The sequence below is a fragment of the Salmo salar genome, chromosome ssa19 (assembly GCF_905237065.1).
Source record: "Salmo salar chromosome ssa19, Ssal_v3.1, whole genome shotgun sequence".
Lineage (NCBI taxonomy): Eukaryota > Metazoa > Chordata > Actinopteri > Salmoniformes > Salmonidae > Salmo > Salmo salar.
This window is the reverse complement of record NC_059460.1, coordinates 59,412,093-59,429,606: the sequence shown is the minus strand read 5'-3', so window position 1 is coordinate 59,429,606 and position 17,514 is coordinate 59,412,093. Positions and strand designations below refer to the sequence as shown.

The 17,514-nt window shown below is 41.1% G+C and overlaps 1 protein-coding gene across 1 annotated transcript in view; it reads right to left on the bottom strand.

Moving 5' to 3' along the window:
• The window catches only part of zgc:56095 (Ferritin, lower subunit), a 36,250-nt gene that overhangs the window by 13,124 nt on the left and 5,612 nt on the right, over window positions 1-17,514 (bottom strand). The window contains 1 exon segment of the mRNA NM_001141424.1: window positions 3,512-3,615. Within this exon segment, the coding sequence (NP_001134896.1) occupies window positions 3,512-3,613 (102 nt within the window). The 5' untranslated portion in view covers window positions 3,614-3,615.

The window sequence follows — 17,514 nt, the reverse complement described above, 5'->3', positions numbered from 1 at the left end:
GTCGAACAACATTATTGATGAATACGCTGATTCGGTGCGTGAGTTTATTAGCAAGTGCATCGGTGATGTTGTACCCACAGCGTCTATTAAAACATTCCCCAACCAGAAACCGTGGATTGATGGCAGCATTCGCGCAAAAATGAAAGCACGAACCACTGCTTTTAAATCAGGGCAAGGTGACCGGAAACATGACCGAATACAAACAGTGTAGCTATTCCCTCCGTAAGGCAATCAAACAAGCTAAGTGTCAGTATAGAGACAAAGTAGAGTCGCAATTCAACGGCTCAGACACAAGAGGTATGTGGCAGTGTCTACAGTCAATCACGGACTACAAAAGAAAAACCAGCCCCGCCGCGGACCACGATGTCTTGCTCCCAGACAGACTAAACATCTTCTTTGCTCGCTTTGAGGAAAATACAGCGCCACTGACACGGCCCGCTACCAAAACCTGCGGGCTCTCCTTCACTGCAGCCAATGTGAGTAAAATATTTAAACGTGTTAACCCTCAAGGCTGCAGGCCCAGACGGCATCCCCAGCCGCATCCTCAGAGCATGCGCAGACCAGCTGGCTGGTGTGTTTACGGACATATTCAATCAAGCCTTATGCCAGTCTGCTGTTCCCACATGCTTCAAGAGGGCCACCATTGTTCCTGTTCCCAAGAAAGCTAAGGTAACTTAGCTAAATGACTACCGCCCCGTAGCACTCACTTCGGTCATCATGAAGTGCTTCGAGAGAGTAGTCAAGGACCATATCACCTCCACCCTACCTGACACCCTAGACCCACTCCAATTTGCTTACCGCCCAAATAGGTCCACAGACGACGCAATCGCAATCACACTGCCCTAACCCATCTGGACAAGAGGAATACCTATGTACCCTGGGTACCCCTATGTACCCTGAGACCCTGGGCCTTGACCCCGCCATCTGCAACTGGGTCCTGGACTTCCTGACGGACCGCCCCCAGGTGGTGAGGGTAGGTAGCAACATCTCCACCCCGCTGATCCTCTCCACCCCGCTGATCCTCACCACTGGGGCCCCACAAGGGTGCGTTCTCAGTCCTCTCCTGCACTCCCTGTTCACCCACGACTGCGTGACCATGCACGCCTCCAACTCAATCATCAAGTTTGCAGACGACACTGAAGTGGTAGGCTTGATTACCAACAACGACGAGACGGCCTACAGGGAGGAGGTGAGGGCCCTCGGAGTGTGGTGTCAGGAAAATAACCTCACACTCAATGTCAACAAAACAAAGGAGATGATCGTGGACTTCAGGAAACAGCAGAGGGAGCAGCCCCCTATCCACATCGATGGGACAGTAGTGGAGAGGGTGGAAGTTCCTCGGCGTACACATCACAGACAAACTGAAATGGTCCACCCACACAGACAGCGTGGTGAAGAAGTCGCAGCAAAAATACTAACTTTTACAGATGCACAATTGAGAGCATCCTGTCAGGCTGTATCACCGCCTGGTACGGCAACTGCTAGGCCCATAACCGTAAGGCTCTCCAGAGGGTAGTGAGGTCTGCACAACACATCACCGGGGGCAAACTACCTGCCCTCAGGACACCTAAACCACCCTATGTCACAGGAAGGCCAAAAAGATCATCAAGGACAACAACCACCCGAGCCACTGCCTGTTCACCCCGCTATCATCCAGAAGGCGAGGTCAGTACAGGTGCATCAAAGCAGAGACCGAGAGACTGAAAAACAGCTTCTATCTCAAGGCCATCAAACTGTTAAACAGCCATCACGAACATTGAGTGGCTGCTGCCAACATACTGACTCAACTCTAGCCACTTTAATAATGGAAAAATAGATGTAATAAATGTATCACTAGCCACTTTATATAATGTTTACATACCCTACATTACTCATCGCATATGTATATACTGTACTCTATACCATCCACTGCATCTTGCCTATGCCGTTCAGCCATCACTCATTCATATATTTGTATGTACATATTCTTATTCATTCCTTTTAATGTGTGTATAAGGTAGTTGTTGTGAAATTGTTAGGTTAGATATTACTGCATGGTCGGAACTAGAAGCACAAGCATTTCGCTACACTCGCATTAACATCTGCTAACCATGTGTATGTGACAAATAAAATTTGATTGGAATACCCATAATGACAAAGCAAAAACAAGTTTAGAAATTGAGCAAATGTATAAAAATACAAAAACATCACATTTACTTAAGTATTCAGACCCTTTACTCAGTACTTTGTTGAAGCACCTTTGGCAGCGATTTACACCCTCGAGTCTTCTTGGGTATGACGCTACAAGCTTGGCACACCGGTATTTGGGGAGTTGTTCCCATTCTTCTTTGCACATCCTCTCAAGCTGTGTCAGGTTGGATGGGGAGTGTCGCTACACAGCTATTTTCATGTCTCTCCAGAGATGTTCGTTTGGGTTCAAGTCCGGACTCTGGCTGGGCCACTCAAGGACATTCAGAGACTTGTCCCGAAGCCACTCCTGCGTTGTCTTGGCTGTGTGCTTAGGGTCATTGTCCTGTTGGAAGGTGAACCTTCACCCTAGTCAGAGGTCCTGAGCACTCTGTAGCAGGTTTTCATCAAGGATCTGTACTTTGCTCCGTTCATCTTTCCCTTGATCCTGACTAGTCTCCCAGTCCCTGAAAAACATCCCCACAGCATGATGCTGCCACCACGCTTCACAAGGAGGGATGGTATTGGCCAGGTGATGAACGGTGCCTGGTTTCCTCCAGACGTGACGCTTGGCATTCAGGCAAAAGAGTTCAATGTTGGTTTCATCAGACCAGATAATCTTGTTTCTCATGGTCTGAGTCCTTTAGGTGCCTTTTGGAAAACTTCAAGCGGGCTTTCATGTGTCTTTACTGAAGAGTGGCTTCTGTCTAGCCACTCTGCCATAAACGCTTGATTGGTGGAGTGCTGCAGAGATGCTTGTCCTTCTGGAAGGTTCTCCCATCTCCACAGAGTAACTCCGGAGCTCTGTCAGTGTGACCATCGGGTTCTTGGTCATGACCCTAACCAAGGCCCTTCTTCCCCGATTGCTCAGTTTCTTTTTTTTTTTGGTACCCCCTTCCCCAGATCTGTGCGTTCGACATAATCCGGTCTCGGAGTTCTACGGACAATACCTTCGACCTCACGGCTTGGTCTTTGCTCTGACATCCACTGTCAACTGTGGGACCTCATAGACAGGTGTGTGCCTTTCCAATCATGTCCAATTAATTGAATTTACCACAGGTGGACCCCAATCAAGTTGTAGAAACAGAATGCACCTGAGCTCAATTTCAAGTCTCATAGCAAAGGGTCTGAATACTTAAGAATAAAAAAAATTACTTTACATAAGATATTTACAAACATTTCTAAAAAACCTGTTTTCGTTTTGTTATAATGGGGTAGTGTGTGTGTAGACTGACAAGGAACATTTTAATTTAATCAATTTTAGAATAAGGCTGTAACAAATGCGGAAAAAGCGAAGGGGTCTGAATACTTTCCGAATGCACTATACATATTATATAGACCATACCAGAGAGAGGTAGGTGTAGGATGCAGTCAGCTTGATGTTCACCAGCTTGTTGATGTTCACCTCACTCTCTGGGTGGAAGTTGTGATTTACCCGCAACTGCATCTCTGAAATGGCAAAAAAAAGATATGAAATGAACTAAAAGAAAGCAATAGGCCACTGGTATGGAATATATATATATATATATATATATATATATTGAATAATTTACAAAACCATGTTCACCCACATCATCACTAGTAACTTTCTTTTCTGCAATGAAACAAAGACAGGAATTCTAAGTAAATCATTTGTAAAAAGCTTAGTCTTTGAAGTTATAAAATCATAGCTAATATAACTCATGTCTACATAAAGATGTGTCCGTGCAGCACCGTACAGTATGTATACACTACTCATCATAAATGCTGCAATTACACTACTTGGCAGCCCTAGCATTTATATACCACAATCACGGTGTGCATCCTTCTTACCGAATTCCAATGCGTACTTTGACGATGTTAGAAGAACTGTCACATTTACTTTTCCTCAGCCAACAAGACTAGTAATGAACAGCAAAATCACTAGCCTATGTAAATCTAATATCCCCTATAGTAGAAAAGTTGGCATTCTATTCGTCAGCTTGTCGTTCTGTGCGATTAAGAAATAGCCTATTCCAAACAGAGTCTGGGACAGTTATGGGACGATAAAAGCACTGAGGATTATGCAATAGATCAGCACATTTAGCTTAAATGTTGACAAACTATTATTTCTTCACATTATAAATCAAATGTATTTATATAGCCCTTCGTACATCAGCTGATATCTCAAAGTGCTGTACAGAAACCCAGCCTAAAACCCCAAACAGCAAGCAATGCATGTGAAAGAAGCACGGTGGCGAGGAAAAACTCCCTAGAAAGGCCAAAACCTAGGAAGAAACCTAGAGAGGAACCAGGCTATGAGGGGTGGCCAGTCCTCTTCTGGCTGTGCCGGGTGGATATTATAACAGAACATGGTCAAGATGTTAATGTTCATAAATGACCAGCATGGTCAAATAATAATAATCATAGTAGTTGTCGAGGGTGCAACAAGTCAGCAACTCAAGAGTATGTGTCAGTTGGCTTTTTCATAGCCGATCTTTGAGAGTATCTCTACCGCTCCTGCTGTCTCTAGAGAGTTGAGAACAGCAGGTCGGGGACAGGTAGCATGGGTTGCAGCAATGCGCACAGGCAGTAGGCTACGTGCAAATATTTGTTCCATAATGCAACTGGCGGGAAAACTGCTACAAGACCATGGTGCTTGCCTACGGAGCTGTGAGGGGAACGGCACCTCCGTAACTTCAGGCTCTGATCAGTCCCTACACCCAAAGAAGGGCACTGCGTTCATCCACCTCTGGCCTGCTCGCCTCCCTACCTCTGCGGAAGCACAGTTCCCGCTCAGCCCAGTCAAAACTGTTCGCTGCTCTGGCACCCCAATGGTGGAACAAGCTCCCTCATGACGCCAGGACAGCGGAGTCAATCACCACCTTCCGGAGACACCTGAAACCCCACCTCTTTAAGGAATACCTGGGATAGGATTAAGTAATCCTTCTAACCCTCCCCCCCAAAAAAGATATAGATGTACTATTGTAAAGTGGTTGTTCCACTGGATATCATAAGGTGAATGCACCAATTTGTAAGTCTCTCTGGATAAGAGCGTCTGCTAAATGACGTAAATGTAAATCACTTGTCAAAAGTGCACCGCTTTGCGAGCGGTTTCATTTATTTTATTTAACCTTTCATGTGACAGAGATGAAAAGATCTGTTAGAAACCTAGAAAGAGGGGAGATCTAAAGATGCAACAACTAGCGTGGGTTGCTAATATGACTAGTATATGCACTTGAATGGAAAATATAGTAGGCCTAGCCCTTTTTAATCGAGGCCATCAAAACTGTTTAACACGCGATAGCATTTAAAAATTTTACGAAATGATTGGACTTATAAAAGCAGGTTTCACTCCAGCAGCAGCTCTCACGCTGTCTGACAGATTGTCCACTCATAGGGTCTGTATGTGTGAAACATATTGACTAACAAAATACACACCTACCAATTGAATTCCACTAAATTATGCAAATTGACCTATAGGCCAATAAGCATGTCCAGCCAAATGTATTTCCATCAACTGTTATTTAAAATCAATGAATAGGCTAAAAAGCATTATTTTGCAATGTGATTTTTTTTATCTTCTCCTGGACAATTTTTTCTTCTCCTGTACATTTACCGGCTAACGGAAATCCTGCATATCATGTGTCGTGGAGTAAAGGGAGATCAAATTCAAGGTTTTATTCAGCTAAGGTGGCAGACACAGCTGACACTGTCTAACGGAAGCCATACTAAACAGGTGGCAGAGTATGTGAGCAGAGTTGCACGGTTGGAAATAGAGGTCAACCGATTAATTAGGGCCGATTTCAAGTTTTCATAATAATCGGTAATCAGGCTTTTTGGACGCCGATTATGGCAGATTATATTGCAAACCACGAGGAAACTGCGTGGCAGGCTGACCACCTGTTACGCAAGTGAAGCGTCAAAAGGACCTTGCACTTTACTGCGTTTGCCAGCAGCTCTTAGCAATGCTTGAAGGACAGTGCTGTTTATGACTAAGCCTGTCACAAATGATTTTTTAGTTGTGAACACATCACTGCACTCCCTCCCTTAGTCTTCATCTTTGTAAGTCACCTTGATTTGCAACTGTGTTATAACAGTTTCTTTTATGAAAATATTTAGCAAACTAATGTAGCTAAAGCAAGGGGCTATTGCAGCACACAAGTACACTACAAATGCATGCTGGGCCTTGCATGCCTTGAGCTCATGAAGTGGGTGCTACTGGAGTGGGCGACAAGGCCGACGCTCCAGCCTTTGTGAATCTCGCTCCACTCACATACTGATAGGTGGACTGCAGTCCGTATTCAGACCAGGGGCGAAAATCTGATATCAACTTTGGAGGGGACAATTACATGAAATTCTCTCAAGAGCAATTCCTGAGGGGGACACCAAAAGTAGTGCTGTAACACATAGCCTACATTGTAATATGGTAAATGTATATTGAGGAACCAAAGAAATAAGGTGTTTGCCGTACTCCTAACTACCAAAACTACACAACTAATCACAACAGCAATACCATTGCCTTTAACAAATCTTAGTTCAGTCACCAGTTTAAGTTGAGAGTGGGGGTATCCATGGCATTTTCCAATTATGTTCCTATTTTACAAGTCAAAAAAATTGAGAACCTTTCATAATGTTGCCAAACAAAGACTCAACAAACTTACCTGAGACTCCCTGTCTCTGCCAGTCTGTCCCTGCATAAATGTCCCCAACTCTGCTGTCTGTGTGCCATCTGTTGCCTGCTCTGCCTAATGACATCATTGTGAAACATTTCCATTAGAATTTCATTTCTTTTTTATGAACATTTTATCAACTAGTCTTTGAGATATTAGGCTACTAGGGTTCTTACTATGTGTTTTGGTGTATTGAAAAATACTCTGATGTCCGTCTTTTATTTTTCTGCCCTTTTTCTACCTGGCTGGCTGGCTACACACACAGTGTGTAGGTTATTTACAGTAGGAGATGGGCTTTATCATCTTCAATCATTCTATTTGGGCTTCGATCTAAAAGGTAGCTAGCAAATGTGAAACGGATTAAAATGACAAGAGTTGACAGCTGTATGAGTTCACCATTTACACAACATATGCTGCAACCTTTTGTAATTTTAATAGTTTTTTTCATATTGGCTGGCTTCCAACAATAGCTGAATTTGCAAAGCTAGCGAGCACCAATTCAGTTTCAGTGATGTTTGCTATAATCTTTGCTACCCGGGTTAAATAAAGGTGAAATAAAATAAATAAATAAAAGTTCACTTGCAACAATTTAGCTTTTGCAACGAGACCATTAAATATATTTAAGACAATGGTAGAAGAGAGTGTAGTTCTGTTCAGTTTGGATTTCAGTTTATCGCTAACCTTATCACAGGGACATTGAAGCACTAATTTACATCATCTGCATGCTGATTCCATCTTTGACGACGCCACATAAATGGAATAGGTACTAGCTAGCTTAATAGTTAATATTTGCGCGCTAGCTCTGCATATTCACCTAGTGTGTGTGCGCGATTGACTGGATTAACCTCACATCAGTTACGTTCATTGAGTGCCTTTCAGACAGTAGATACTGTTACCTAGCAAGCTAAGGAACTGGCAGTGGATCAAACCATTGTGAGGCAAAGGGTGGGGGGGTTGCAATCTTTTGAAACTTAAAAACGTGCTGTTAAGTGTCTATAATCAGCACAATTGCTTTCATTGCGTATTAATAATATTATTTAAATTACATAGTTATGTTTCAGTGATATATTGGGGGGGGGGACAAATCATATTTTTCCCAGGATGGGGGGGGTCGTGTCCCCCCCGTCCCCCCCGGGATTTCCGCCCCTGATTCAGACCCAGAACGGGGTCAATACAGACCGTGGGTCCAGACAACAACAAAAAAAAAAACTTTGGTGAGCAGTTTTTTTTGTTGTCATTCACTAACAGAGCTGACTATAACTGGTCAGAAATGTCCAATTAATCCACTTTATCTAGGTAGGTAATTTAGGCTAAGCTGCTATCCAAATCTTGTAGTTCTCATGGCCAAGTTACATACCCAGGAGCCCCAATTGAATATTTTTCATTTTTTTTACCCAAGTATCTCAATACACAAGAAATGGCAGGAAATGTTAGAATTCCAGGAATTTTGCTTTAAAATGGCTAAATGTTCTCTCTGCCCCATGGCAAGATGTATAGAACTGCAGGAAATTAGCTTTGAAACCGCAAAAAAAAGAAAATCTGCCAACAAGATGTGTGAACAGTTTGGGGGTCGCATTGTTGAGAGGTGGGGGTTTGTTACTACACTGACAAATCACAATATCCATCTGGACCTTTGTCACCTAGCTAGGCCAAAGGCTGGCAGATGGCCACATTGAGGCCTTCCATCTTACCATCCGAAGGGAATGCATGCAGCCGGCTAATACACGTATCCCCGTGGACCGGTTCGTACCTAAAGCATTCTCCATTCAGGCTGCAAATCTGAAGATTTCCTCCTAGAACTCAATTTGACGGCGATAAGTCATTACCCATTATCCACCACACTGGATAATGCCTAGGAATGCTAATCCTGGATGTTGCTATTGCGTTCAGCCAATCAGGTTGTAGAACCTGTTTACCCCAGGCTCAACATGGGGCGCAATATCAGGAAGTAGCATTAGCCTCTATAGAGAACGAACCGGTACACAGGGACTTGAGTGTATGCATACATTCCCCACAGAACGCTGTGGATGGGAGTCTGTTAGATGAATAATGTGATTTGGTTGTTGAGTGGCTTCACTGCAAGTATATTGTATGTTTTTTTATATTTATATAAAATTAAGAGATATTTCACTGGATGTATAAATATGAAGCATCTGCTTGGCGTTTCCACGAGGAAGCCCACTGACGGGCAGTGGAAGAAGATGGATTTTGTCCTACATTCTGCAAATGAAACATTTTATCTCAATAGTTCTGTTCCCAAGACTATAATCTGTTATGAACAGAGTGGACTAAGTTTTGTAGACTTTAGCCTTTGCCAAAGTTTTAAATGTCTTGTTTAGGAGTGCAAAGTTGAATTAAGTTATTGCACACACATTTCACAGAGTAGGGTTCCCTAACGGAAAATGCAGATGTATGCTAGAACGGGCCAACAGGATATCGCTAGCACGTGCTTGGCTCTGCTCACCTCCTTGCTTGTTCTGCCCACTATGACTCATCTGTTCCCATTGGAAACGACAGGCTGTGGTCTATCTTGGTTTGGTTATTAAAATCTTTGCATTCCCTTTGGACAGTAAGATTAAACGACTATAGTATTACCACCATCTGCCGGCCTTTGAGCTACCAGTAGCTAGGATGTGTGTGACCGTACCTTCTAAAATAGTATTTAAGTACCCCTGGTATAACATATCTCGAATCCTGGACATAAATAAAAGGCATGCCCAAATGGCTGAAAGGAACTGGCATAAATAGAAAAATATACCAGTTTAATTTTTATTTTATTAACAAGAAATCAATATAGGAAGTACATGTGGGAACACAAGTATATATAAATAATATACAAAAGGACAATTGGGGTACAATATCACATTACACAAGGACCTTAAGGGACATACATACACTTATTATTTTAACAGCTTTTTTGTTAGAGTATTTAATTGTCTTAAAATACAGTTCAATTTCTTTTTGTAGGGTAAGAAAATTTGGTGTTTTGTTTGTAAATGTACATTTGTGAATATGAAATTTTGCCAAAAGAATAATGAAATTAATGACATAAAAATGTTTCAGCTTATTTCTATCATAGGCAAAGAATCCAAACAGTACATCTCTCCACAATAGTGTAAGATCCTCAAATGTGTTCAATTATAAATCTACTGATGTCTTGACAGTTTTCTTACACGAATACAATGCCAAAAAAGATGCAACACTGTTTCTGATTGGTCATTACAAAAGGAGCAATGAGTTGATGTTATCCTTAAACTTCTTCATATAGTGGTTGTCAGGATAATATTTATGAATAATTTTAAAGGAAACTTCCTTAAAAATGTTGTTAACAAGTAGGTATGTGTATGGCAACATCCAAACTTTTTTCCCAACAGATATTAGCAATAAATCCATTCCAATAAGGCATGACATAAGGTATAGATACAACATCCTGCTGAAACAAGGTTCGTATCGCTCTGTTGTTGAATGGACCAAAAGAGAAACAAATATTTCCTACCGATGAGTCAACAGGTTCAACGGAAGGTAGGCTCTGAGTGTCAGGTCTTGACACGTTCCTGAATAATAAAGTAACACCTGAGGGAATGGCATCTAAAACAATTGCAAAATCTTTAGGTGTTACAGGGACCTTGTAAAGTGATAAGAATTCCTTATAACCGAGTAAAAGACCCTTTGCATTTACCAGTTGGCTCACCAATAGGATATTATTTCGGAAACAATATTCTAAAAACAGAAGTATTTTTATATAATCTATCCAGATTATTCCATATATAATATCTGTGTGGAGAAAAATTCTGCTTACAAATTAAGGACCATGACAAGAAAACCTGCCGATGAAAAGCAGAAAGTTTCACTGGAACTTTGTCAATATTATAATTGCAAACCAACATGAAGTTAAGGCCACCAAAAGTAGAGAAGACATGATGCAGAATAAAATTACACAGAAGTGGGTCTTCTTCAGAATTGTTTTAGCCAATTGATCTTAAAAGTTATTATTTAAGGTAGTAAATCCAGAAAATTCAGCCCACCATTCTCATAAGTGTTCAATACAACAGTTTTCCTAATGAAATGGGTACGGTTTCTCCACAGAAAGTTGAAAAGCATCTGGTCTATCTCCTTGCTTATTTTACTGTCAAGATATAAAGATAGAGTGCCATATGTTAGTCTAGAGATACCTTCAGCCTTGGTTATTAGGACTCTTCCTTTTAAAGATAAGTCCCTCTGTAGCCATTGATTTAGCTTCTGTTTTTTTTAATAAGAAGGTTCAAATTTAGTAAGCTTCTAGACTTCTGATTCTTTGTAATGGTTATGCCTAAATAGGTAAGTTCTTCTTTTACTGGAATACCATAATATGAAGGTGTCACACAATCTTTGACAGGCATGAGTTCACATTTATTAATATTAAAATATATAGACCAGACGCTTTGGAAAAGGATTGTATCACATTGATCGATATGGGAATTTGGTTAGCATCTTTCAGAAAAAGTGTAGTATTATCAGCCAGCCAGCTGGCTTATAAGAATTTCTTTACCAGCTATGGAAATACCTTGTACAGGACTATTATTTAAAGAATTTGTAAGAAGTTGGGTGATTAACAAAAACAGGTACGGAGAGATGGGACAACCTTGCCTAATTCCGCTCTTTAACTCAAATCTAGGTGAGGTGTCATATTTCAATTTGATAGAGCTGTTACCATTTGTATAGAGAGTCTATTAGCCTTATAGAAAAACATCCCCAAAACCAAGTCTCTCAAGGGAGTGGAAGAGGAACTGATGCTCTACTGTGTCAAATGCTTTATAAAAATCTAAAAATAATATGAAGCTATCCTTGGTTATTAGGTCTGAGTAGTCAAGTATGTCTAATACTAGTCTGATATTGTTAGAAATGTGTCTGTTCCTCATAAAGCCAGACTGTGTTTCAATGATTGCATCCAGGACTTCTTTAATTATTTTTGCAAGTAGTAAGGCTAATATCTTATAGTCATTATTAAGAAGACAAATTGGACGCCAGTTATCGATGAGCAGCACTTCTTTTTTAGGCTTAGGTATCAGTGTTATTAACCCCTAACTCATTGTAGGAGGGAGAATATTGTTTTTAATACTCTCTAAAAAGACATCAAATATGAAGGGAGCAACTTGTTAAGAAAATAATTTGTAAAATTCTGATGTAATTCTATCAACACCTGGTGATTTCATTGTTCTTTAGATGTTTGATAGACTATAATCTCTTCATCTTTGATGGGTTCACACTGTTTAGATTCTATATCACTGATAGAGTGAACATTATTCAGTGAGTCAAAAAACATCTGTGGATTCCTGACAGTATGTAGAGCTATAAAATTTTCTGTAAAAATTGCTACAGTATTTAGCGATTAATTTTTGGTCATCTATAATAATACCATCAATGTTAAACTTATCGATAGTGTTGTTGTAGAGTGAAATTCCTCAAGTCTAAAGAAATAGGATGAATTCTGTTTTCCCTCAATCCATTTTTTCCTAGATCGAATAAATGCTCCTTCTGCTTTTAATATATATATAAAATCCAGTTTATTTTGTAACTCAATCAGTTCCATCTTCTCCTCCCCTGAGAGGCTGGCTGGGGGCCTCTGAGAAAGGGAAGTTATCTTAACGATCACCTTTTCCTCCTCAGCTCTTCTGGTCTTAGCAAGATTACTACCATATTTAAGGTATTTGGACACATCAAATTTAAAGAGCTCCCAGTTCTTGCAATAAGATTTTTCTTCACAAGCCCTTTCCCAAAAGTGTGAAAGCAGATCTTTAACCTCAAACTTAACTATATCATTATTTAATAATGAGCTATTTAGCTTCCAGTAGGATGCTCTACCAAGGTTAGTATCAGGGGTAAATATCTTGATATCAATGTAAATGGCCCTATGGTCTGTGAGGGGAGTAGTACAAATATTTGTAGTAACACACTCACTATCAATACATTTGGATATAAGCCAAAAATCTATTCTGGATTGTCTGGAACCTGTTTTGTTACTCCAAGTGAATGATCTGTCGGCAGGAATCCTCTCTCTCATACATCAGTAAGATCAAACTTTTCCATAAAAAGTATTAAACCCAAATTCTGATTGGTTGGCCTACCTGGGGGCCATCTACATCTATCAGTTGAATTATCTATAGTAATGTTAAAGTCCCCTCCTATCAATAATAATGAACTCGGAAATGTAGATCACCAATGGAAGTATATGTTTCTCTATAGATTCAAGACTCTCATCATTCTCATGTTTGCTGTTGTACCCGCAGAAGTTCACAATAATGAGCGTAATGTCATTGTAACTGATCACAAGACAAAGTGACCAAAGAGGTCACATTCCGAGAAGAATATTACCAAAGGTATTTGTCATTGTATTGACACCAGCGGAGCGTTCAGATCCATGGGAAAGCCAAATATCATTGCCCCACTGTGACCTCCAGAAGTTGGCATCAAGCCGAAATTGAGTGAGACTTGAAAAAAGCTAAAATCTGTTCGAAATTGTTTAGCAAATAAAAATACGGCCTTGCGCTTCACATTGTTTCGTAACCCCCTAGCATTAAGAGAAACTATAGACAAAGAAACAAAGATTATATAAAAGTATAAAACTGTAGTGGGATGAGTCAAAAACGTAGGAGCAGTGAACGTACGCGATAAGGAACCGAAATCTGCACCATTTAAGTAAACTTTAAGTGAAAATAGCTTATTCCATAAACGCTGAGCTAGATGTTGTCCGGCTTTTGAAATTCAACTCAACTGAAAATTATGTTCAAGACCAAACCAACGGTTCTTTGTTGTAAGAGACTAAAAACCCTCTTTAGCGTAATCAGGAACTATTGAGAAAATACAAAATAATAATTTTAATAAAAGGGTACCTACTATTTTAAGTGCATATGAAAACTGATCATAAGAAAATGGAATAAAAAATGTTTTACATATACATGTTCCTAAGACCTTTTTCACTTGGAAATAAGTATTAATAACTAAATAGAACAACCGTGTAAAGTCAGAGCAGACCTGTATGCTCTTTAAAAACAGTATCTTAGTTACTGTATACATAAAAAATAAATACAACTTTCAGTCTTCTTCGTAAGTCTGTAAACAAAATAGGCCTTCTCTTCATACAAGACCAAACTAATAAATTGAAGTACCCGAGTATGCCGAAAAATAGTCACCTGATGCTTGTTAGGTAACGTTAAACAATACAAGGAAAATGAGAATACCATGGCCGAAACCATCAATCTGTTCCTTCTGGTGAGATTTTAGAGAGGATTGTGGATTTCTGAACCGTTGACTAAGCCTCGTCCTCCGAAGTAAGCAGCTTTTCCCTCATTTCGTACTTTCTTGATCGTTGGCCACAACTTGTTCCTTCTTTCTATGTCCTCCGGGCTGAGATGCTCGGCGAAATGCATACCGTGGCTCTGAAGGAAGGCATTCTTGCTAGCAGCTTTCCAGACAGCATCCTTGTATAATCTGGCAGTGACGATACCCCTTGGTCTTGAATCGTTTTGCTGTTGCTTCTTGCCGAGGCAATGCACAACGTCGATGGTATCACCAACTTTGTTCTTCTCTGCAGGCATAACTTCTTGGCAGATGCGGATAGCCTCTCCTCGCACACACTAGCAGTTCTGGTGGGGGGGGTGGGGGGGGTCCAGTGCCCCTGTGACAACAATTTTGGACCCCCGTGGCCCCCCTAAATGTGGAGTATGAAATAATTTTTACATAACACATTTTTGCTATCGTTCTTTTTTTACACACGTCCAATTCTCATAGCTTTTAGGCGTACCCTTATCCTACTCCTCCTCTGTTCCTCTGGTGATGTAGAGGTGAATCGAGGCCCTGCAGTGCCTAGCTCCACTCCTATTCCCCAGGCGCTCTCTTTTGATGACTTCTGTAACCGTAATAGCCTTGGTTTATTGCATGTTAACATTAGAAGCCTCCTCCCTAAGTTTGTTTTATTCACTGCTTTAGCACACTCTGCCAACCCGGATGTCCTAGCCGTGTCTGAAATCTTCATCACTAACTACAACATTTTGAGACAAGATAGAACGGCCAAAGGGGGCGGTGTTGCAATCTATTGCAGCGATAGCCTGCTGTCCAACTATCCAGGTCTGTACCCAAACAATTTGAACTTCTCATTTTAAAAATCCACCTTTCTAAAAACAAGTCTCTCATCGTTGCCGCCTGCTATAGACCACCCTCTGCCCCCAGCTGTGCTCTGGACACTATATGTGAACTGATTGCCCCCCATCTATCTTCAGAGCTCGTGCTGCTAGGTGACCTAAACTGGGACATGCTTAACACCCCAGCCATCCTACAATCTAAGCTTGATGCCCTCAATCTCACACAAATTATCAATTAACCTAGCAGGTACCACCCCAAAGCCGTAAACACGGGCACCCTCATAGATATCATCCTAACCAACTTGCCCTCTAAATACACCTCTGCTGTTTTCAACCAAGATCTCAGCGATCACTGCCTCATTGCCTGCATCCGTAATGGGTCAGCGGTCAAACGACCTGCACTCATCACTGTCAAACGCACCCTGAAACACTTCAGCAAGCAAGCCTTTCTAATCGACCTGGCCCGGGTATCCTGGAATGACATTGACCTCATCCCGTCAGTAGAGGATGCCTGGTTATTTTTTATTTTTTTTAACCTGTTAGGGCTAGGGGGCAGTATTTACACCGCCGGATAAAAAACGTACCCGATTTAATCTGGTTACCACTCCTACCCAGTAACTAGAATATGCATATACTTATTACATATGGATAGAAAACACCCTAAAGTTTCTAAAACTGTTTGAATGGTGTCTGTGAGTATAACAGAACTCATTTGGCAGGCAAAAAACTGAGAAGGTTTCATGCAGGAAGTGGCCTGTCTGACAAGGTGTCGTTCTTCTTGTCTCTGTTTATTGAAGAGTGAGGATCTTAGCTGTCCCGTGACACTTCCTACGGCTGCCATAGGGTCTCAGAAGGCGGTAAAAAGCTGAATCGTGGCTTTGCAGGCTCTGGCTGAAAAAAAAGTAGAGCGTTTGGGTAGTGGCTGGTTACAGTACTGTGAGACTCAGGCTCGTGCCCGCGTCGACCGAAAGCTTTGTTTACTTTCCTCTGTTTAGCTAAATGGACATTCCCGGTCGGAATATTATCGCTTTTTTACGAGAAAAATGGCATAAAAATGGATTTTAAACAGCGGTTGACATGCTTCGAAGTACGGTAATGGAATATTTAGATTTTTTTTGTCACGAATTGCGCCATGTGCGCGACCCTGATTTACCATTTCAGATAGTGTCTGGGACGCACGAACAAAACGCCGCTATTCGGATATAACGATGGATTATTTTGGACCAAACCAACATTTGTTATTGAAGTAGCAGTCCTGGGTGTGCATTCTGACAAAGACAACAAAAGGTAATCAAACTTTTATAATAGTAAATCTGATATTGGTGAGTGCTAAACTTGCCGGGTGTCTAAATAGCTAGCCCGTGATGCCTGGGCTATGTACTTAGAATATTGCAAAATGTGCTTTCACCAAAAAGCTATTTTAAAATCGGACATATCGAGTGAATAGAGGAGTTCTGTATCTATAATTCTTAAAATAATTGTTATGCTTTTTGTGAACGTTTATCGTGAGTAATTTAGTAAATTGTTAGCAAATTCCCCGGAAGTTTGCGGGGGGTATGCTAGTTCTGAACATCACATGCTAATGTAAAAAGCTGGTTTTTTATATAAATATGAACTTGATTGAACAAAACATGCATGTATTGTATAACATAATGTCCTAGGGTTGTCATCTGATGAAGATCATCAAAGGTTAGTGCTGCATTTAGCTGTCTTCTGGGTTTTTGTGACATTATATGCTAGCTTGAAAAATGGGTGTCTGATTATTTCTGGCTTGGTACTCTGCTGACATAATCTAATGTTTTGCTTTCGTTGTAAAGCCTTTTTGAAATCGGACAGTGTGGTTAGATTAACGAGAGTCTTGTCTTTAAATAGCTGTAAAATAGTCATATGTTTGAGAAATTGAAGTAATAGCATTTCAAAGGTTTTGAAAATCGCGCCACAGGATTCAACTGGCTGTTACGTAGTTGGGACGAATTCGTCCCGCCTAGCCCAGAGAGGTTAAATGCCTTCCTCTCCATCTTAAATAAGCATGCCCCATTCAAGAAATTTAGAACCAGGAAGAGATATAGCCCTTGGTTCTCTCCAGACCTGACTGCCCTTAACCAACACAAAAACATCCTGTGGCGTTCTGCATTAGCATCGAACAGCCCCCTGATATGCAACTTTTCAGGGAAGTTAGAAACCAATATACACAGACAGTTAGAAAAGCCAAGGCTAGCTTTATCAAGCAGAAATTTGCTTCCTGCAACACAAACTCAAAAACGTTCTGGGACATTGTAAAGTCCACGGAGAACAAGAACTCCTCCTCCCAGCTGCCCACTGCACTGAGGATAGGAAACTCTGTCACCACCGATAAATCCACTATAATTGAACATTTCAATAAGCATTTTTCTACGGCTGGCCATGCTTTCCACATGGCTACCCCTACCGTGGTCAACAGCACTGCACCCCCCACAGCTACTCGCCCAACCCTTCCCCATTTCTCCTTCTCCCAAATCCAGTCAGCTGATGTTCTGAAAGAGCTGCAAAATCTGTACCCGTTCAAATCAGCCGGGCTAGACAATCTGGACCCTTTCTTTCTAAAACTATCTGCCGAAATT